The sequence below is a fragment of the Zonotrichia albicollis genome, chromosome 7, assembly GCF_047830755.1.
Source record: "Zonotrichia albicollis isolate bZonAlb1 chromosome 7, bZonAlb1.hap1, whole genome shotgun sequence".
NCBI classification, from domain to species: domain Eukaryota; kingdom Metazoa; phylum Chordata; class Aves; order Passeriformes; family Passerellidae; genus Zonotrichia; species Zonotrichia albicollis.
The window spans coordinates 41,135,059-41,157,647 of record NC_133825.1 but is presented as its reverse complement, the minus strand read 5'-3'; the positions used below and the strand labels follow the sequence as shown (position 1 = coordinate 41,157,647).

At 37.7% G+C, this 22,589-nt stretch overlaps 1 protein-coding gene across 1 annotated transcript in view; it reads right to left on the bottom strand.

Annotated features, from left to right (window-relative positions):
• Positions 1–737: 737 nt before the first annotated feature.
• Positions 738–22,589, bottom strand: part of SHOC2 (SHOC2 leucine rich repeat scaffold protein) — a 35,136-nt gene continuing 13,284 nt past the window's right edge. Inside the window, exons 2-8 of the mRNA XM_005481103.4 lie at positions 22,198–22,335; positions 10,121–10,251; positions 7,213–7,401; positions 5,795–5,917; positions 3,602–3,739; positions 2,998–3,115; positions 738–1,720 (exon numbers count right to left, since the gene is read on the bottom strand). Coding sequence (XP_005481160.1) covers positions 1,512–1,720; positions 2,998–3,115; positions 3,602–3,739; positions 5,795–5,917; positions 7,213–7,401; positions 10,121–10,251; positions 22,198–22,335 — 1,046 coding nt within the window. The 3' untranslated portion in view covers positions 738–1,511. The remainder of the gene's footprint in view (positions 1,721–2,997; positions 3,116–3,601; positions 3,740–5,794; positions 5,918–7,212; positions 7,402–10,120; positions 10,252–22,197; positions 22,336–22,589) is intronic.

The following is a 22,589-nucleotide window of genomic DNA, read 5'->3' as shown; positions in this document are numbered from 1 at the left end:
CAGTGAGTATAAACACAACAGTTCTTGGGTAAGCATGGAATGTGACTGCCTCGAGTTCTTACCCTCCTGAACAAGGACAACTGCAAGTGCAGCAATAGTGAAAATCTCCTTGAAGCATCTTCTGCCTTCTAAACAGCCAAGAAATTCATGGTAAAACTGAATGTCCACTACTTACAGTGTTTCTCATGAGCTACCAACATCTCTGCACAAATGAAAAAGGTGCCTCTTTTTTAACAGATTGGTTTAATACTGAAACAGATAGGATGAAGTTAAAAAAGAATAATCAAGATACTGAACTGAATATTTTGAAGCAAGTGCCCCAGCTGTGGGGAAAAGTGCATTTAGTTCAGCAGCAAAACAGCACAGTGTGAAGATATTGTGCTTGGACACAGAAGTTCCATAATGGAAGGAGGTACAAGGCAAGTTAAGATATAAAACCATAGTACATTGTTAACCAACCTTAAAACTTACATATATTGCAGTGTTTAAAAGTAAGACACATTCATTTATTGTACAAGGTCTATAAGGAATCCTTAAAATTGCCTGTTGTAGTTTATGACTCAACATTGTAATAAAAATGTACATATATATTATTTCCTTGTCACTTAACTGTACTGTTAGACCTCATGGACTTGTTACTTCACACAATGAAAACCGCTCTTCACTGAGGATACTCCACATTTTTACCAATCTGAAAAGGTTTACTTGTGCTAGAAAAGACCAACTGCAAAAGGCTCAGTTCAGATATGTTATGCCTGCAACTGATAACTCAGGGAAGCAAGATTTAAAGGAATTCAAGCTTTTTTTTTTTCTTTTCTTTTTGTTTTGACTGCATCCTTTTCACCTGCCAGTTGTTCTGATGAGTATGTTTTTAGTATACAAACTGGTTGATAAAAATTCATCAGCAGAGGCATATAAACTCTAGATATGATTGATTAAAACAGAGCAAATCAGAATAAAACAAAATCCAGTGATTTACTCTGACTGTAAACAATATAAAAACACCATTTGCTTCAAATCTCAAAATAAGTTAAAAGAAAATACCAACCTCAGGGGACGTGACCCTTTCAGGTTTTGACACAAAAAAAAGGGAGGGTGGGGGGGAGCAAAACAGAAAAGTTCATTATATAAAGGTTATACATTTCTCTTAACTGAAAGTAAATCTAAGCAAAACTGGTTTTGTCGCTTAAATTTAAACTTTGAGTTCATTGGCAATTGCTTTAAATGAACTGGCATTTTCAGATTATTCAGACAACTTCCATCAAGTTCAGCAAAGAAAACTTAGACAAGCATTTTTACAGAATTAAAAAAAAAAATCTAAATGGCTATGATTCCTCTATTAGCAGAAACACATAATGCAGTCTTAAATTTGCCTTTTTATATTATTTATATATTTATATATATATAATATAATATAAACCACATATATTATATTATATATACATATACAGACAATTACAACATTAATGCAGTTTGTATTTTGTACAGTGTATTGGACAAGTCGATGAGCATCAGACCATGGCACGATATGGTCCCTGCATTTTTAGGAACTGGATGATGAAGGAGGGTCCTCCTGCAACAATCTGAGGTGGAAGGTGGCTGAGTGGGCAGTTCTCAATACTCATTATTGACAGTTTGCTGCAAAGAGCCAGCTCAAAGGGAAGGCTGTGCAGATTGGGGTTGTCATTCAAATACAGTTCTTCCAGATTCTCCAGTGTACCTGGTTAAAATAAAATAGTAAGTAGTAGTTGTATCTTTTTGATTCATGCAGTTTTTAACTTTTATACAGAGGCTCTGAGTCCACTTGAAGACTCTTCCCTACACAGAACCTTGAGTCAGTGAGACTCCTGTTCTCAAGCACAGAAAGTTCTGTTCACCAGTACCTAAGCAAGCACCAACTTGTTTAATTTCCCTGTAAAAATATACATTGAGGCATCTCCTTTAGATAATAAATGAACTGCAAATACAGAGAATAAGAGGACTGAAAGGGAATTCACCATAGCCATGCATGAGCTATGCAAGTGCAGGCAACATGGAACAGCTATCTAGTCAAAAGAACCTAGGAAATACTTATGCCATAGAGGATCTAGTCTCTCTTTAAAAATATTTATGTCATTCCTTTTATGTAGTTAGAAACCATATATTAAAGACCTGAAACCATAACTCTCATGTGTCACAGTAAAAAAACAGAAGAGTGTGACTTCTCTGCACAGAGATATTAACTTATCAATTTATTAAATGAAAGTAACAAGTGTGAAATTTTTTTCCTGAATTAAAATTTTACAGTTTGCCTCTACACATACTGCAATACAGATTAACCAGAAGCTGGAAAACAGAGTAATTTCTTTTTAAGACTTCCATTTCTCCTTTCAAAATCATAGAAGTCCTCCCCAAAATACTCCCCACTTTCCAATCTTATATACCATAAACATCTCCTATAACCCAAGAGACTATTTAATCTTTCACAAGAGAAAGCAGTGGGCAGGACTCATGGCATAGTAAACCAACCAAAAGGAGAAGCTATAGAAGAAAACAGTTGATAGCATGATACATGAAACAGCCACACCTGACAATAAGTAACTATTCTCTCACCTGTGAAGATATCCAGCTTTAATAACCAAACTGTACTCCTTCAATGGTATTTAACATGTTCCTACTGATTTTAATTCCACACTTTGTTTCCACAGCAAACTCTCTCCACTAGCTTATAAATTACAAAGCTCTGGGTTTAGATTATTTTAGGTTTTTCTCACATTGAGGCACATATAAGATGAGCAGCTGTAATGGCTCCTCACCAAAGATGATGCAAGAGACAAACCATGTCTTCTTCATCTGCACATCACTCTAATGCTGTTCCTGTGGCACATCCTTCACATCAGGCTGCACATTCTAGAAGTTTCAAATTAATTTTGTGGCTTTTAGTGCTGGGCAAAATAGCTGGCTATGATATGTCCTTTGGCCAGATACACTGCATCAAACCAGACAAGAGGATCTTACCAATTTCCTCAGGAAGGTGTGTGAGAAGGTTCTCTCCGAGCCCAAGGTGCGTCAGATTGGTAAGGTGACCAATTCCTCTGGGAAGGGTGGTCAGCTGATTGTTAGTCAGAACCAATTTCTAAGGGAAAAACACATTTTTACAAATTGAATTAATGATTTTTGCTTGGAATGACAGCAAATTACAATATATGTGGCTGACAAATGAATGGGTTCTACTCTCCTAAATTTGAGCAAGAAAAATTTCAATCATTCATCAACATTTCAAATCTCTCTCAAGCATCACTGAATGTAAAAATAAAAAGATGCCTAATAAAACAAATGCCTAAACATAGAAGATTTCATGAGCACGACTGAAATAATTCCTGGGGTGGTATCATGCTCATGGTACAACAGTTAAAACCTTCATAAATTTTTCGTTCAGTATTCACTAATAAAGCTGGGGAACAGTTAATGGGAAATAATTGTGCGTGAAGTTGCACAAGACTCAACTTCTGATTCTGTGTCCAGTCTCAAATAGTTTCCACTCATCCAAAAAGCTGCAATTAAATCAGCATGGTGTAAATAAAGGGCATAAGATGCTTATCTTGACCAATTATTGTTTCACCTGCAGATCCTTGAGGTAAGCTATTTCATTTGGCAAGGATTCCAGTTTGTTTTCCTCTAGATCTAACTCTCGGAGTTTCCGCAGATTTCCAATTCCATGGGGAAGTTTCTTTAGGAGATTGTTTGACAAGATAAGAACCTCAAAAAAGAAACACCAAACACAGAATTTCAGCAACAAGTAATGAAGTCCAATATTAGCCTACATTTACATAAAGGAAGTAGTTGAACATTTAAAAAAAATAAAACAAGTCATTGATTTAACATAATTTTTTTCTTTAATGATACAAATACATACATTTAGGATATACTTCTTCCAAATATTATTATACATAATAATAAATGTAAAGCAAATACAATAGAAACCTTATTTCTTCAAATGACCAAAGAAAAACAATTGCTTCCTGAATTTGCCTACCATTTTGTTATGCTTCCTTATAGCTATCTCATAAACATGTTTTACATTATTTGCTGTGCTTGCCAAATCCTCCTTAAAAAGCTTAGTACTTCCTCTTCTCCCTATGTCCCTTTGGCTAGGAGCAGCAGCAAATAAACACACAGATGGGAGCACCTAAGCAGAGCACTGGCTTTCCAAAATGGGCTGCCATCACACACCCACGCTTACTACAGTGATGTCCTCTTGTTTTTCTCTTCATTTCTGAGCTGAACTTTAAATATCCCAGGTTCAAGAAGTGTATCCTTATTTGCAGGGTTAGCAGAGTTAACAGAGTTAACAGTTATTCATTATTTCACAGGCAAGTTAACAGGGCTTACACTAATACACCATTTTTCCTCCAGAGAAACCCTGCAGTTCTTGGAAGTAATCAAGCCTCATAACAGCACTGTGAGTAGTCAGGTAATTAATTACTGATTAAATAATGCTGTTATCTAGCTCTTTAAGGAGGCACATTGAGACATGAGGATGTGAAAGAGCAGCCAGTGTGGACCCTCGTGCCAGCCACACAGAACCAGCCAAGGCTGAGAGTTCCTCTCTTCTACCAATAATCCCAACTCTCACTGGTTTCATGGAACATGAAAACACCACAGGCAGGAACAAAACAAAGGCATGGTGACAATCAAAGTGAAAATCAAAGTGAAAGAAAGCCAATGCCTGAGGATTAGCACAAGCAGCATTTCAGTGACCATCCTTTATGCACTGAACATGCACGGAGCAGTGAGAACAGGAATATTTTAATTGCGTATCAAGAAACAAAGGCAGGAACAGACAATATTACCTACGTGCAATGCAGCTGACTTAGCAGTGCTGTGGGAACCTTCACTTCTGTGTAAACACCGCCCCAACAGCTCTTTGTGTTTGATTTTTTAATTACAGAGAAACACAGTGGTAACAGGTCAGCAAACCAAGCAGCTCTCCAGCTTCAGCAGCTGACAGACCACCAGCAAACCCAGTTGTTAGAGGTTACTAATTTCCCAATCACATCAACCACAGCCTTCACTTAAAAGGGAACTGGGCTATTAAGTAACTATTACTCTGTCATAAATTTAGCCTCACACTACAGGAATAATTAAATATTCACAGAAGAAGTCACATTAGAAATTTGCAATTTCAAATATGCCATTTGTTATAGTTCTTTAACAGATTTTTCCCAGCAACTCACAGAGCCTAAAAAGTCCCCTCAACCGCCCAAACAAGTACCTCTGTCTTTCTGTCCCTCCAAGGCAATAATTTGTCTCTGCTGATGGTACCCTGAGAAACAGGATGAGGGGACAGAGCAGGTTTAGTTTATGCTTTTAACCTACGAGTTCTTGCCCCTCAAAGGCTGACAATTCCCACCTGGCTGCCTACGAGGTTCACAGAGCTACACTCAAACCACCCCTGGCTGTCAAACATTTCATTATGTTTTTCTGATCCCTGCTGCTTCCATGCTGGTCTCCAGGAATTGAACCAAGTTCAGCAACACTGCATTTACAACACGATTCCTGTTGAGAAAAATTTTCTTTCTACCTGGCTAAAAATATAGCTGTAGGTAGTGGTCTGTGCACACTCATCAAGAGCCTAAAGAACATTCAAAAGCCATTGACAACAGCCACAAACAGATGCAACAGGGGATTAAACAGCACAGATATACAAATTTATGTAGCTTTATTTGACCCAAAAGTAATATTACTTAAACCTGAAGTAGAGAATCCCTATGTTGCAAGTATTGACTTAGCTGTTAACTTATACTCTTCTCACCTCAAGAGAAACAAGCCCAGAGACATCCTCAGGGATTTTTGTGAGCTGGTTCGTCGCTAAGTTCAGTTCTACCATACTTGTCCAAGTCCCAAAGTCCAAGGGGAGAGATGTCAGCTGATTGTCCTGTGATTTAACATATCAAACATTTAGGGTCTGCCCTTGCCAGAGGCTGGGAAGGCATCTGACAGATTAAACCAACTGCTAACAGAAATACTTCATAACAACACAGTTGATAATGAAATCAGAAGAACAAAATGTTGGTAATTGGCCAATTTTTTTTCAAATTCCACCAAATATTAGTGGTATCAACCTAGAGTTACAGAATTGACTCTGTTACTAATATGAACTGAAGTGGAAAAACAAGAAGCACAAAATTCTCAAGATCTCACACTATGGTTAAAACATTGTTTGTCCTATTCCTGCTGAATACAATTGATGGTGGGTTCAAAAAGAGAAGAGAAAGTTCACTGTAACTTACAAAGGCACTATCAGCAAATGTTTGAATCCTAAAAATATATGGAGTTTAAAAAAAATCCAAACAAACCAATCAAGAGAATAAACACCATCACTAAAAAATCCCACCAGAACCCACAACCCAAACCCTGCTGAGGGGAAAGAGGCCAACAAACCCACAACCAAAAGAAAGGAACCAAAAAACCCCCATATACTTTAATGTCTCAGAGTAAAAGCATCTGAAATTACTCTGAACATGTTACTGCTCAAAATATTTTTTAAATATTTGATTTAGACCAGACACCACAAAATCTTTTAAAAAATGGTCACACAAAGTTGTGGTAAACTGGCAAAGTTACAAATGGGTATGTGAAAAAACTGGACAATGCAAATTGAGGATTCATTTGTCTCAAACTGAATTCTAAAACAGTAGCTGAGCTTAGCTACTGCTCAAGCATTTCTTGAAATAAATCTATTAATAGAAAAATATCATCTTTTTTCCCTACTTTAACTGTATTAGCACACTTAAAAATTCTTTTGCTGCGCTCTTCAACTACAGCCAAAAGTCTCTAGACTCAGGTTTTGAAAGACTATATTAAAAAAAAATATTTTACATAGTTCTGTTTAAAATGTAAACTGTAAGAATGTCTGAGGGAGAAATAAGCTCATCTACATGCTTGTGTCCCATGTGGATATTCACAAACTTTGCAGTCAGCTTTCTTATTTTCATTGTTTAAACTCAAGCAAATGTGACAAAATCTTAACTAACAAAACATAAAGAATATTAGTAACATCTTGATAGCACAATTTTACACTAATACAGAATTATTTATATATGTGATAGCAGCAGCATCCACTTCAGCATGATAAATTAATTCCTTACATTATTAAGGCTGCCAGACTTCATGGAGCAGCAAACAGTGCTCCTCATTGATTTTACACAGTAGCATGTTTCTGTGCCTCACCTTCATGTTCAGCTTACTTAATACTTTAGCTCTGGAGAAAATTCCAAAGGGGATTTTATTGATGCGGTTGTGCTCCATATTGAGAGAGTAGATTGTGGAGAACTGGGACGGGCCACCCACAGGATAGGACTGGAAGCAGTTCCTGGCCAATGTTAAACTAGTCAGTTTGACAAGGCTGGATAAAAGACCCTGTAGAAAGAAGAAAACCACCCAAGAACTTAGGACAGATTTATTTGAATGCATCTCTTTTCCCTTATGGGTCTAATTAGAAATGTTTTCCCCCCCTCCAGTCCATCCCCTGAAGAAGTGTTGCAACACACAAACCAGTGTTAAATTTGATAAAACTTCCACCAGCAACAACCTCTGCTCACAGTCACAAGCCACTACCTTTATTTCCCCTTTGCTCCCAGCATGCTGACTACAAAAAAAGCAAACATACCACATTTAAAAGCACAGGTTTGGGGGGTTTGGTAACTCTTTTCTCCTCTGAAAGCAATTTTTCTAGTGCCATGTGCTCCAGGAGCACAGGGGCAGCATGTCCATCCCATCCTCAGCAGCTTTTTTGGCTCCAGCAACTCACCCACATAAAAATGGGGCCCAAAGAAATATCAACCCCACACAATGGCTCCCAAAAGAGGCATTTGATAATTCCAGTACAAATCTTTGGTAACTTCATAAAAAACCATACTGTGATCACAACTTCAGCGTCTTGTAATTATACCATAATAGTTTCAGATAATCAGACAGAGAAAACGAATCTGATGGGTTGGAAAATTCCATTGTTTTTTCCTTTTTCTAAAATATTCCTAAGTAGTTACTGCTCTATTTTTTTTCCCTTAAAAATAAAAAGCAAGAAGCCTGCAGGTAAACTGGATAGCAAGGGCTGTCCATTGAATCCAGAGTTTCATTTCTTTTGACAATCTAATTAGATTCCAAAATCCCAGCAGCCCATATCTCAGTTCATCTGTTAGCTACGTGCCAAGCACATTGCTGGAACTGTGGAGATGGATAATGAGATCTAAATTACTGCTGAAGTGTCACCTTTGCTTATTACTACACCAACTTGAATCCAGCCCTATTTGCTTAAGTATTACAGAAATTGGAGATTTATGCATGGCATTACATACCATAAATAATGCAACATCTGCAATCAGGAATGAGCAGTAACAAGATAATGATTCCAACCATATTCCTAATGTAAGTATTTCTGGATTGCAATTTGAGCTCCATATTCATGGCAAATGCTTTAAGAACATGGCTTTGCTGTTTCACCAGCAAAGCTTTGGCTGATTTTATAAATAGTTTATTAACTTTATTGGAAATAAAATAGGATCTAAAGGGGACTTACCAATGTGCCCTGGCTAAAAATTTAGACAGTGGGGGCATGTCAGTAAATATCAGTGAAGCATTTTCCCCACTACAGATAAAATAATGGATCTTCAAATCAGTATCAATCTAACCCAATCATTAATTAGTACAGTCTTTGGTTAGGAAATTTGTTTCTATCTATACTTTAAATAACAGATATTAGTCCTAGGGTTAGGCAGTCCCTGAGCTCTAAGACAGTTTATTGTTTCAGATGGATCTTGGCATTTCAAAAAGCTGGTTTTAAAGGCTGCTTGTATACAAAAAAAATATCTAAAATATGTTAGCTAATTCACTGTAATAGCCTAGAGTAATTAAATGCATTTGAAGGGAAGCAAGAGAGCTTTGGCAGTACAAAGAGAACAATGCTCTTACATCTATGAGAACTGTGGCAGGGTTGCCTTCTTTCAGCCCATCCTTTTAAGATAAAATATTTATTAGGCATTGTGTCAGCAGCTTCAGCTATGTTTTGAAATTCACAAATTTCTTCTACAAATACAGTTCTTTGTCTCATAGCATAACATGTTTTATTTTAAACAGATTACAGTATAAACTATACACTTCTGCAAACTTAAGTGTTAATATATTGTGGGCAAATATACCTGAAGAAGGCAGCACAGCTACAAAGAGGTTTGCATTATGACTGAACGTGTTTTAAAGCAAGTAATCATCCCTCACATTAGCTTTTTGTAATTACACTGCAGCTGCTTTTGTAACACGGCTGGGTGGGGTGGGCAAGCTTAGCTCTCATCCTAAAAGCAGCCTGGTGGCTTTCACTCTAGCATTTTCCCAAATTATAGTCTTGCACAAACATTTACTGAATTCTCTGTTTCGGTCTATCATTGATGAGCTCAGAAATTTATCTGAGGAAAATTAGTTACTTACTGGCCTTTGTTACTGTAAATACTTTGCCTAATTCCTAATGCATTTTGTTTTCTTCTATTTATAGTTTGCTGCATACATATTTAGATAACCTTTAACCTCATTTTATACTAGTAATCTAGACAACTTGGGGTTGTGGGGATGACAGCTTAGGAAAGCAGTTTGACCATCATTAAAACAGAAGAGACTATAAACTTTACGTTGTGTCATGAAGTTTTCATCTTAAAAGGTTCTAAAGAAATTGAATAAATATCCAAAATAAGAAGCAATCACATCAGATTTTTCTTCTGTCATCTGAACAATTACTTCCAGACAGTAACGCTTCACAAAGCAGAACCACTGAGAAACACTTACCTGGCTTGAAGGGTGGGAATCTGAACTCATTACTTAAGGTTTTCTAAAGATACAGCACAGCAAATACAACCACATGTGCTGCTCCCAGTTTTAACTCCAGTTGTAGGACATTAGTCTTTCTATACAGATTAAATATACCTAATATTTACACAACTGCCATCATTCACATTACTTTTAGGTTAAAACAAAGGGCATTCCTCAGAGTTAAGAGGCAAGATGAAATAATTTCCCTTGTTCCACTCCCTTTACAAAACATGGATGCTCTCCAGCAGCATCCCCTCCCCAGTCCACTCCCTCTACTCCTCACCTCTGGTAAAGTAGAAATGTTGTTGTTCTCCAAGTTCAGCTCATCAAGTTCACTGCATTTTGCTAAAGACTTGGGAATTGCTGACAGCCTATTGTACCTCAGGCCAAGACGACTTAGACTGGACAGATTTCCTACGGGTAGAAAACAGGTGTTAACATGCTGTGAGAATCACACAAACACACAGAACAAGGTGTGACTTCTGATTCTTCTGTTATCTCTCACCCTACACTTCAAAATTTCAAATGGTGAAATGGGAGCTATCATCCCAACACAGGAGAATCACAGATTTCCAACGCTGAAGTCAACCATGCAGAAGTAGCTTGTGCATATTAAATATAATTCTGAAGTTCTGCATAATATGATAAGCAAGCAAAGCTTATTGTCCTGTTGTAAAAGTCCTTCTATCCTGATCTTTGTATCATCAAAACACACTATCATTTTCCAGATGTCCCAAAATGACTTTTTAAAATTACTGACGGTATCATTCAATGCCATGAACCATATTACCAGAACCTGGGCATGCATCATACAACTCAGGTCCTGGCAAAACAATTTCCTCTGCAGGGGAAAAAAACCCCACAGCTTTACCATCCTCCAACAGCAAGAAAACCTTTAACAGGTGATAGGAAAAACCCCAGAATTCTCAAGTTTTTGAGTGACACTGAAGGAAAAGTCTGGAGGAGGTCTACAAAAATCTGGACAGTAGTGCATGTAAAAGTATTTCTGAATATTGCTAGGCTGATGGTCTCCAGTTGATATGTCTTTCTGTCAGGGAACAAAAATCTTGAGAAACTTGCAGCTTGAAAATTTCCCATCTGAAGCTCCAACCTTTACCATCTAACAAGTTCTAAAGACCAAAACCAACTGCTCAAGGATATTGTTGATGGTGCTGGGGCATTTATCCTCTCCTGCAGGTAGCAAGGCCTTGAACTTCACTGAAAAGCCAACTGCCAAACTGTACAAAGCAACTCCACCTCTGGCTCATCCCTACAATCAGAAAAGGTGTCTGTGCAGGTTTGGACTTCACACCAGGGGAGCTTGTGAACACACAATTAATTAATTCACACAATCAGTTCCTTGCAAAACATTTGCTGGTTTACACTTGCTTTTATGACCATCCATGGTACAAGGAAACAAGAATTTAACACATGGTAGAATAAATAACCAGAAGAATTTTAAAAGATGAAGGGGTCTTAATATGTACAGCCTAACTGCTCATTAAGTGAAGGCTATATTAGTGTCTATGCATGGGCACTTATACAAACTGGAGCACAGCAAAGGAAGAAGTAAATGTAGATTATGTTTGCTAAACAGACAAAAACTTTCACCACCGCAAGCAACAAAATATCTCTTTCCTGAACCTGGTCAAAATAAATGCCCCAACATCACCAAACAGTTGGGAATGTAGATAATAAAAACTTGAAACTGGAAAGCATGCTGTATGATTTCGCTGTAGTTCTAAAACAGAGAAGTCACAAGAGCAGTGAAAGTAAAACAAGAAAACAAAAAATGTTAGCTCTCCCTAAACCTACAACATATAAAACTACAACTGAAAAAAATCCAAAACCCACAAACCCTTTAATATAGAACAAAAATCATCTACATCTTCCAAATCGTGAAAAAAACAGGATGAGTTTTCAGTGCATAATCTGATAATTATCTGACAAGCTTGGCAACAATTTTCTCTTAGTACCATCAACAACTAAACAAAAGTCACAACAAGTAGCTACACACCATTGCTTAAGTAAGAGTATTTTCAATTGGGTGTTGAGTTGTATTTTCTGAAGTGCTGGATTCTAAACAAGTATAAAATTAAGTTTTATAGAAGCAGCAAAGAAAATCTTCATTTAATCAGAAAAAGGCATTTAAAATCCAAGGCTATCAAAACTGCACTGCAGTGCACAAATCTTCATCTTTTCCTGTTAAATTCTGCAATGCATAAACACACTAAAGAGAATAAAGATCTATTCTGATCCTACAGTCCACTAGTAAAAAGACACAGATTTGTACATAATTTAGCTATTTCATGCTGTATTTGTGAGATCAGGCATTGCTGGTTGAATAAAAAACTGGCCTCACTTCACACAAAAACATTCAATTGCAAGGCTCCAAGATCACTATGATATGCCCTCCTAGGGATGAACAAAACACACCTTGGCTGTATTTCTCTGAATTGCTATTTAATATTTTATTGAAGAATGAACAACAAACTTCACACAAAGTAAGATATAAACCTATTATTCTTTTCACTACCTAAAACATGCGCTAGATGCTGATCTGGATTTTTCAGGAGAAAAGGAAGAACAGGAAAGTAGACAGCGTGATGCCAACTGTTGCTTAGCAATACAACATTGCTGTGCCAGTTCCAGATTGTGAGCACAGGCTGTATGTACATGGCTCTCTTCGTACCAGCAATGTGGCATTTCAGAAAAATGAAACAAGGCAGCCACTAGAGAGAGTCAAAATGTACCATAAAGAAGAGAATGACATACGTTGGCGATCCTCATGACATTATCATGAGAAGAAAGGAGGCATAAATAGCAGCTCCCAGTAATTTCTCCTTGTCATAAGTAGCATTTCTTAATAGAACTTTATCACTGTTTCTTTACTAGTTATCTTTCTTCTCCGTAGGAAAGGCAAAGAAAGGCATAACAGAGGACACATCCTGTGTGTACCACATTCCTCATGATTGTTTTACACATCACAGCACTAAATACAATTATTCCTGAGGACAAACCAGTGAGATTTCAGTTGCAGTTGCATCAGTAGCACCTCTCCCACTGCTCCTGTCCTGAGCCCAGCTGATACAGACAACATGAGCCACCTTTTCATTTCAAATCAGAATTTATTTACAGCCTCTCAGTCTTCTGTCAACAAGGCTCAGCTACCTTTTCCTCCTTGGAGTGCACACACACACCTCATTGTGAACGCATCACAGTGTGAAACCCTTAGCAGCTTTCATCTTCACATGCTGGACAAGCCAGATCCTAGACCCACCTTCACAAAACAGGATACAGCTCTTCCCTCTGCCCAGTGCGCCCAAGTTAACTTTTCTTTTTAACAGGAATGCACCAGTACAATGTTAACATTTGCCTCCAGGGGCCAGTGGGCTAACATGAAAACCAAGTGACAAACTGTTTTACCACAGAAACAGTCACAAGTTGCTCCAGACCACACCTAGTGCACTGAACCACCAAATGATCTCACTTACAGCTCTCTGAGCTCAGGGTTACCCAGCTGATGCCTCTATCTGGAGTTGCTTTACAGTGTTTGCACTCATCTCCATCATTCCAGCTCAGCTACTGCTTTCTGAGATGGAACAGCACTGGGTATCTGCTGATGGGCTGTCAGGCCAGGTCTAGGGAATAAGGCAAGGAAGGCAACAACTGATCATGATCAGCTCAGACTGTCACCAGGGCCATTTGCAGTTGTACTTTTGGCACTGAACCAGCCCCTCACAGGTAATGACTCAGAAAACGCTGCACTGCATGTTCATGTACGTGACAGTTTGATAACCACAAGTGAAAAGCAGATACCAGCAGGAAAGGCAACAAGCAAAACGCCTTTTAACTTGTTTTCTTAGAGAGCCTGTTATGAAAACCCTTGTAAACTCAACTGCCTTATTCAGTGGTACTTCTAAAAATAAGATTGCAAAGCCTGACCAAGTCCTAAACTCATACCAGGCCTAAGCAAGTCACTGAAAAGTCACTTGCTTTAGTTCAACTTCTGCCAGAAACAGCCACCCTTGGGATTCAGGTTTCACAGACGCCTTGTCTCAGGACCATTTTCTCACCAGCACAGTATTAACACCCATGAGCAGATGCCAGCTCTCAGGGTTGAAGCAACCTAAAGCACAGAATTCATAATCCCTTCACTGGAGTGACTTTATGTCTCTCTCAGGATTAGCTGCTTCATTTACACAGAAGTGAATTAAAAATCCTCGGCAGCATGCAAATCCAGAAATATTAGATTAAACTGATACAATAAAAGGGATGCGAAATAGATGTTTTAATTCTTTATTAAGGGTATTTCAAAAATATTAATCAAAGGAAAAGCAGGTGTCTACCAATACCCCCCTCAAAAAAAAAAAAAAAGAAAAAAAAGAGAGAAGACAGAAAACAAAGCAGGAAACTATGTTATCAAAACAATATGTTTTAGAAAGACCACATGAAGAGGTCTCTACATCTCTTTTTTAAGTATTCCAAAATCAAGAGAAAAAAGAACTGGTAAGATGAATAATATAAAGAAATACAAATTCCTAATTCAAAGTCCTACTAGTGCTTTTTAAACAGAGTGATAAATGCTCTCTTCTTCTGAGATTTACCACCCCTCTTCCTTTTACTCCCTTAGTTAAAATAATCCTTCAAATTCTCTATCCTTAGATGAAAGGTCATTATTAATGTGAAACAGCTCACCAAGCTAATTTGCTATCAGGATCAGCTGCTTTCTTTTAAATAAACCAAAAGCATCAGATCAATTTAAAAATCTGTTCACTAGACAAAACTTCTACAGATAATGTTAAAAATATAAACTGGACTTACAAGAGCTGTACACATCAAAATCCCATAAGATCATTATCAACAATATATGTGAGCTTCAGCACACAACAGAAAATTGCAGGAACCTGCTACAAACAACATGGCACTAGGAAGTATTTCAGATGGTCTAACTTGCATAAATATTCTTCGATTTTGATTAGACTCAACTTGGCACACAATGAGCAGTCACCTACTAAAGAACATGTTTGATATGGGCCCATGTCACCTCATAGAATGCCATGTGCTTAATTCACTGAGGGATGTTCTAGCAAAAAAAAAAGTACTGGTTTGCATACAAAGATACCAGGTGTCATTTTTAACTAACTGAAAGCAAGAAGTACAGCTACAATAAACAATACTTAAAAAAAAAATTAAACTTGATGCCACTTAAAAAATACATGAATTAATTAATACACCACATGATATTAATCTTGCAGTGAGAATAACAAAGATGATAATATGAAATAAATTTCAAATTGTGTGGGAGATAGCAGAGGGGCAGTTGTGGACAGATATTAAACACTGCATTCAGATATTTCAACAGTGGCTCCTGGTCTAAAATAGCCCTGAGTCAGAAGATGCCTGTACCATACTTTGTACTTACTATATACAAGTTTTCCAGATGTCAGCCAACCTCTGTGACAACTTTTTAACTGTACAACAGATTTTTAGGTGAAAGGAGCTGTTGGTGTTTAATCTAATCTCTTATCAGAAAGCAAACCAGTTCCCCTGATAGCTGCAGAGTAAAATGAAAGGCTGCAGATAAAGTGTTTAACCTTCAGTTGCTCTCCACAAGCAGAGAGTAACCGCACAAAGTGACTGGTCCAACAAGACACCCCAAAAGCGATCTCATGATCCCTGCTGCAGAGGAAACAAGAATAAAATCCCACAGCCATCATTCATCTGGTCTGGGGACACCTTCTTCCTAAATTGAAGCTTGAAGGTTTGTACAAATTAAAATTTGTGTCACCAACCATCATCTGAGAGACAACAAATCCCTTTACAAGCCCTACATCCCTAATGTTTAATATGCTCTGGCTAAAGGCTGATGCCCTAGAAAAATGGGAATGGGAGCAGAAAGGTGATGGGGGTGGAAGGGAACCACTCCTAGCAGAACTGCAGGAGAGAAGAGAATCCCTCCTGATCATTGCTACCAACTACCAAAGCCAAAGCATGAAATGTAATTATTCTGTTCCAAATAGAAAAGTGTAGTGAAACACAGTACAAAGTTTGAATTAATTTTACTGGTTTAACAGTAAAGTGACTTTTAGAGTATTTTAATTTTTCTTTTCACCCACCAATACCTCCTGATATACCAGGCAGGCCAGTGTAGGAGGCAAAATCAAGTTCACAAATTACCAAAGTCAGCAGGGTCCATCATTATTTGCCCTGCACAAATCAAAGTGCATTATCCTCCTTCTGCAAAGTCTAGTTCTGATGAAGATGTTATCTATTAGAAAGCTATTTAACATTACTTTAAAATTACTCTCTACCACCCCTACAAGTTTATGTCCCATCTGAAGAGAGCAAAGAGTTCTCTCTACTTTCAGTCTGATATCATCCAAAGACAGGTTTTCACTCATCATGTCAATATTAAAACACTAAATTGTGACCACAGGCAGTCAGTTATTTTTCAATCTGATTCCAGACTCTAACATTGCTGACTGTGTAAAAGATGCACACAAGATACTTGCAAAACCTGAGCAACAAAGGCTCAGGTACCCAATACACACCACACACAACACCTGCAAAAGGCTAGAGAGCACAAACTCTTAGTGACATGTTTCTGAAACTGTCTAGATGAAAATTCAACTTAAAACTCATTTAATATGCATTCATCAAAATGCAAGTAACTCACAGACCCACTTGTCTCAATTCTGATGTGTTCCTTTGAATCACTCTTCCCTTGTGCCTGCTTCTCACATAAAGAAAATAATATTATAGGCTTCTTCTTTCTGCAGTATATCATTCTGAAAATGCTGAGCTGCAGTTATAATACATCCGTACACACTGGTCTCTGCATCTAATTACTGTGTGAAGGTACATGCATTCACTAAAATAAACTGCCCCCCACTCTAGTCTTAGGATGAATATCCAACCAAAACACAAAATAAAAATATTTTCATAAATACATTGAATCAATAAGCTCAGAATTACTTAGCCATTAGAAGCAATCTAACTTTTAATGAAATAGTACATATGTATTTAACTATATTGGGTTTGCATTGGAAATGTATTAATTAAAACATAAATACAAAACACTTCACATTGCAACAGAGACAAAAACAACAGCTGGGCCTTATTTTGAACTATCAGTGAAAGCATTTCATTTTACTCAATTCACACTGTATACAGTAAGACAAAGCAACTGAAATTTATTTAATTTAATTTTTCATTGGCAGTCTTTTTTTTCCCTTTTCAAATATACTATTTAGAGCCTTTCTGGGAAAGTAAAGATACATATAAATGTAAATCACATTGTATGAACAGTTTATGCCTAACTGGCAATGTGATAAAAACATTAACCTTTCCTAAGTGACTGATGTGTTTAATTTTTTAAGGCTGCCCTACTATATAAAGAAAACATGAAATGTACAACACATGAATATATCTTTACAGTTTTAGCCAATAAAGTAATGTGAGAATTATTTTATGGAGACCAGGGTTCCATTTGTATCTTCCCTGCAGTTGAATGCTGTCCAACAGCAGATACCAGGAAAAGAACCTAAAGAAAGGAGAAAGAACACCCTGAAACTTCCTGAAGAGTGAGGGAAGATTCAACAGTGATTTCCCAAATGTAAAAGCAACTGTTATGATTTTCTTCTGCATAACTGCCATGTCACACCCCGAGCTTTCAGCATCTGCACCAGCCTGTGCAAACACCGAGACCCAAACGTGCCCTGCCCATCTCATGCAGTACTGTCTGATCCTCACCAGTGTGACACAACACTTCACAGCCTCAAGCCTGCCCTTCTGAGCTTGGAGGACAAAATGAGCAAGTCACTTCCCATTTACCCTCCACCTGACATTTTCCAGTCAATTTCACTACTTTACATTTACTAAGTCTAGAATTGAAGGCAACAAGAACTAGAAGTTTTCCTTTATGAGACCAGTACGAGAACTAGACAGGGCTCACAGTAATACAAAAACTAGAGTACTAGAGTGGGAGCCACTGCTTTCAATCAGGTAAAGAAAAGGCTGGACTTACTGCAATTGCCCAATACTAGCAGAATCCAATTAAATCAGTTTTATTAACAGTATAGTCCAAGAACAAAACCTTAGACAAAGCACTGAATGTTGATCAGCTCTCCCAAAGTGTGCCCGTGGAAAGTGGCTTGATGCCACAAAACAGAATGCTCACTGACCACAGCACCAGGGCGTGCTTAAATGTTGAGAATATGAATCTTGCCGTGAAAGCTGGAGCAGAAGCCTCTACACTTTGCTCCATCACAACAGTGAGTAATTAACCACATCAAACTCATCAGTCACATCTGAACATTGCCCCTGATCACTGAGGGAGCTGCAGGTGCTCAGACATTTCAGAACAAGACTCCTGATTTTGCTAAACCTGCGAAATTTAAAATACCATTTTAAAGTAGTTTCACATTTCTTCAGAAATATCTTTGCTTCTAGGGACTTAAAGCTCTCAACCACAATTTTGCATAACCTGAGCCGTACCAATTTCACATGTCTGGTTCTGGTCAGTGCTTCATGTTTTATCAGCTGTAGGTTTAAAGAACAAAACAGTGCTCTCAGAGGTACACTGGGGTTAAGCAGGTTAGAAGCGTGGTTTGGAGCACAATTTCAACCAGCAAAACCAATCAATAAATAGTATTTAACTTCATAAAAGCTACGATTTCAACTTCTGAGCTATAGTGCCACAGAGAAGGGCAGGAGAGTAGTGCAGAACTGTAAATCCCATTTCCCAAAGCATCTCTTAGGAACAGTGCTACGTCAGACACGGGAAAGTGTGTCCATTGACAGAATTTTCTGTGCTTTTCAAGTATAATTTTGGACCATTTACAACTAACTATTCTTTTTCTTATTAAAATTTCTGTTGCCTTAGATGCCTGTGAATATGGCACATTTGACTATAATCAAACTGCACACGTAAGCACACAAAACTAAAAAATTACAAAGCAGATGAAGAATCTGGTATTACTAAAAGCTGCAACTCTGTTTCTGTTATATTTCTTTCTCAAATCAGTTTTTCTATGCTTTTACATATGAAATTGTGAACTCATTTGTACAGAATGCTAAAATTAGAAGTTCAAAGAGGGAACACTCACTATGTGGTATTTGCAGGACAAAATTATCTAAGCTATCTTGTAATCCTAAGAAACAATTTACTCCACCCAAAATTTGTTGCCAGTCTCAAAAATTCAATTAATAATTTTAATATAAATTATAGGCTATTCACCTTCTTCTGTGTTGGATATATTAGTGTGCCAGCTAAGTATACAGAGATAAGACACTGTGTAAATAAAAGTAGCTAACAATTCCACCACCCTCCAAAAGCAAAAAAAAAAAACCGTCACAACATGGGGGGGGGGTGTGCAATCTGCAATGAAAACACTAAACAGCTATGATCCCACTATGATTTTGATTCTGGGCTTGAGACTCTCGGAATGTGCTAAGCCATTCTACAAAGCTCATTTTTCTTACAGGAAATGATCTAATATAAAAAGTACTTTACAATTTTCAATCAACAGAAATACAGATATGAATGTATTAAGCCAATATCTATAAAGCAAGGCATTAGGTCACTTCCTGACAACTAATATCTAAAATCGACATTTGTTACTGCACAAAAACATACTTCTACAGCATTAGTTAAGAGAAGAACTTGGTATTTTTACAGAGTGGGTATATTGGCTCTGCAACCTCTGTAATCACTGCTGATGCATAATCCCTTCCCTGCCACTCCCCTGCATGTCACCCTCACGTCCCTTTCCCACAGCTCCAGCACATTTCAGTACATGCTGTTAGTTACCAAACAAGCTTTATTTTAAGTTTGGCAGATTCTGAAATTTTCCTGTGGTAAAACCAAAGCTTGTTTATATAGTTCAGCAGCTACTTTCAGAGGGTTTTTTGATGGAGGGGAAGGAGAAATAAAAAGCAAAGGGGGCTGTTTGTTTTTCAAAGCAGCATGACAGAAACATCCTTCTCAAGAAAAACTGAGGCCTCAATCAAAGGGTGTCAGTGGGGGAGAAGGGCACAGACCTGGCAGCAATGGAAAGCCTGGTCCATACCAGGAGGCCCATGGGCTCACAGAACATCAAATACTTGAAATGAGCAAATATGTTTGATCTGCTTTGTCCCTGGTGTGTAACCCAGAGTTTGAACTGAGAACCATTAACAGCACTCCTGCTGCGAGCATCCTGACACCTGGAAGCATGGAAACATGGCAAGAAAAGGCAGCTGTGGCAAGCAGCAGGCAGGGACAGAACCTGCAGCGAGAGCTGGAGGGGCCCAAGGGCTGCCCCAGCCACGCGCCATTGACTCGCTGGGCTTTTCACAGCACTCAGAGTTTCTCGCTGAACAATGCCAACCACAAAGCAAGCTGTAATCTAAAAATCATGCCACAGCTTGCTTTCGTAGGTTGAACCAAAACTGCGATGACTAAGAAATAAAGCCAATGTTGCTGAACTGGCTACGGCTGCCTTTTCTGCAACATGCATAAATGTAGGCTGATCATTATCATTTAAGATGGAACCTAAAGCTTTCCCTTCACTATTAAATTCTGTTTGCAAACCACAGGAGGCACAAACATGGATTTCTGATTTCAAGATCTTATTTAAATACTTTTTTTTTTAACTTACTGTTTACAAGAGAGATTTTCCAGTGGAGCAAAACCGAACTAGAGTAAGGTTAACGACAAGATGGCTCATTCCTGTCTCCTACCATTATTCAGCTATCTTTGGTGGTTTCTTGAGCTCTAAAACATTGATATTCAGCTCAGATAAGCATGTAAAGAGACAGCTACCAACATTTAAAAACAAGTAACTTCTATACATTATAAAGACAATGCAAGGGAAAAACTAAACAAAGAAAACAGAAATCCAGTCCAACCAGGTATGAACCTGACTCAAAAGAAACCACCTAAGCTTACAGAAACTTTCTGAAGAAATAGGTGAGTCCAAACTATCTTGACTGCAGAGTGAGCAATTTCCTATCTATCACAAGTGACTTAACTGCCTAATAACTTTGTGCCTCTCCTACCCAGAGACCTTTCCCTGTAAGTACAGTCTTGCAACATATAACAAGTGAGATTTTTCTGGTCCTTTGAGATGTTCAGTGATTACCAGGCACTAAACAACTTAGTAAACCATATTACTACTCTTCACAGGAATTAACAGCTTTAGTCTATAAGCCTTGAATATGGAATTCTCACACTTGCTTGGAGATTTTTTCCCATAATTAACAGTTTATCCAGGGAACTCACTCCCTAAATGTGACACATACACTACACATAAGTGTTATGTAAAACAGCATTCAGCAAGATTTACAAAATAGCAACAAAAATAAAGGCTGTACTTATGAATGGTGTAAGTTAGATGCAAACTCCAGATGGAATGGGATCTCCAGAGTTTAAAAATATCAGTCCAGGAAGGAAGTTTAGTTCCAGTGGATACATCATCAGTGTAAACTCTGCTCACATCAAACTTTCTCAACCAAAACCCATAGTAACTTCATCCTCAACAATTTACTGCGAGAAGAAAAGCTGAAGTGTCATTAAATAGTTCCTCACTTTACCATGCACTAGAGGACATTAATAAGTACTCAACACTGAATACCATTAAACTGATAATGTTCATTCTTCTGAGTATGTTCTGGTGACAGAACTTAAAATCATCATGGCCTTGTTTTTAGCCTTTTTAAATCACAGCAGCCATCTTTTTCTGCCATCTGTTTAAAACTGATTTAATGAGATAGGAAAAGGCATATTTTGCCGCTTTATCCCATATGAGATACTGAAACCAACCAGGACTGTGTTTATCTTAGTCTATTATTCCTAATGTAAGTTGCAAACTCTCTGTATTCTATTGCATAAGAACACGATGACCTTGTGGACTTGAGATTTTTTTAAATGCTCCACCAAAGAACATAATAAATAAATAATTATTTTAAAATATTTATGATTTTAGCTTTATATTGCTTTAGGCAAAGATGTAAGTTAAAATTATCTGCCAAAGTACTGCACTTCAACTATAAGTGAGCCTTTCATTTCTTTATGTGCTCAGTTTCATTACAGAATGAACAAACAAGTAGATGACGTTTGCTTATAACCATAGAACACCTTAAGATTTAGAAGTAATGGATTTGGATTTTTTTCATTGCAACTCTCATTCTTAAATTATTTAAGGCAACATGTAAGGTAACAAGCACACCTTGCTTTAAATCTCAAGTGTGAAGCTGTGTTGAGCTGAACACCAGTCATTCCAGAGCCGCCAACAAATATTCATTCTTGAATTTGTTCCCCTTAATGAATATTCTGAAACAGTGATTTATTTTCTCCTCTCCAGCCTCTTCACCTACCTATGGTTTCTGGCAGGTCCAGGAGCTCATTGTGCTGCAAGTCAAGGTTGGTGATCTGCGTGCAGCTTCCAATCTCTTCTGGAAGATGTTCAAGCTGATTGTGCGCTACATCCAGCGTTATGAGGTTACACAACTCACCTAAAAGCACACAGGAAAACCAAAACATAAAGGACTTTAATGTACAATTCTCAACAGTGACCTCCACACAGATTAATAGAATCAGACGGATTTTGGGATAAGCTGAAAAAAAGCTACAGCTACCATAAAGTTATACATATAAAATAAGGTATTACAGGATCATCATTTCATCAGTCAGATCTAAAACCTGATCAACAATTTTGAAAAGCTGAGATAAAGCTTTAATAGATTCTCCAAAGAAATGTAATTTATTG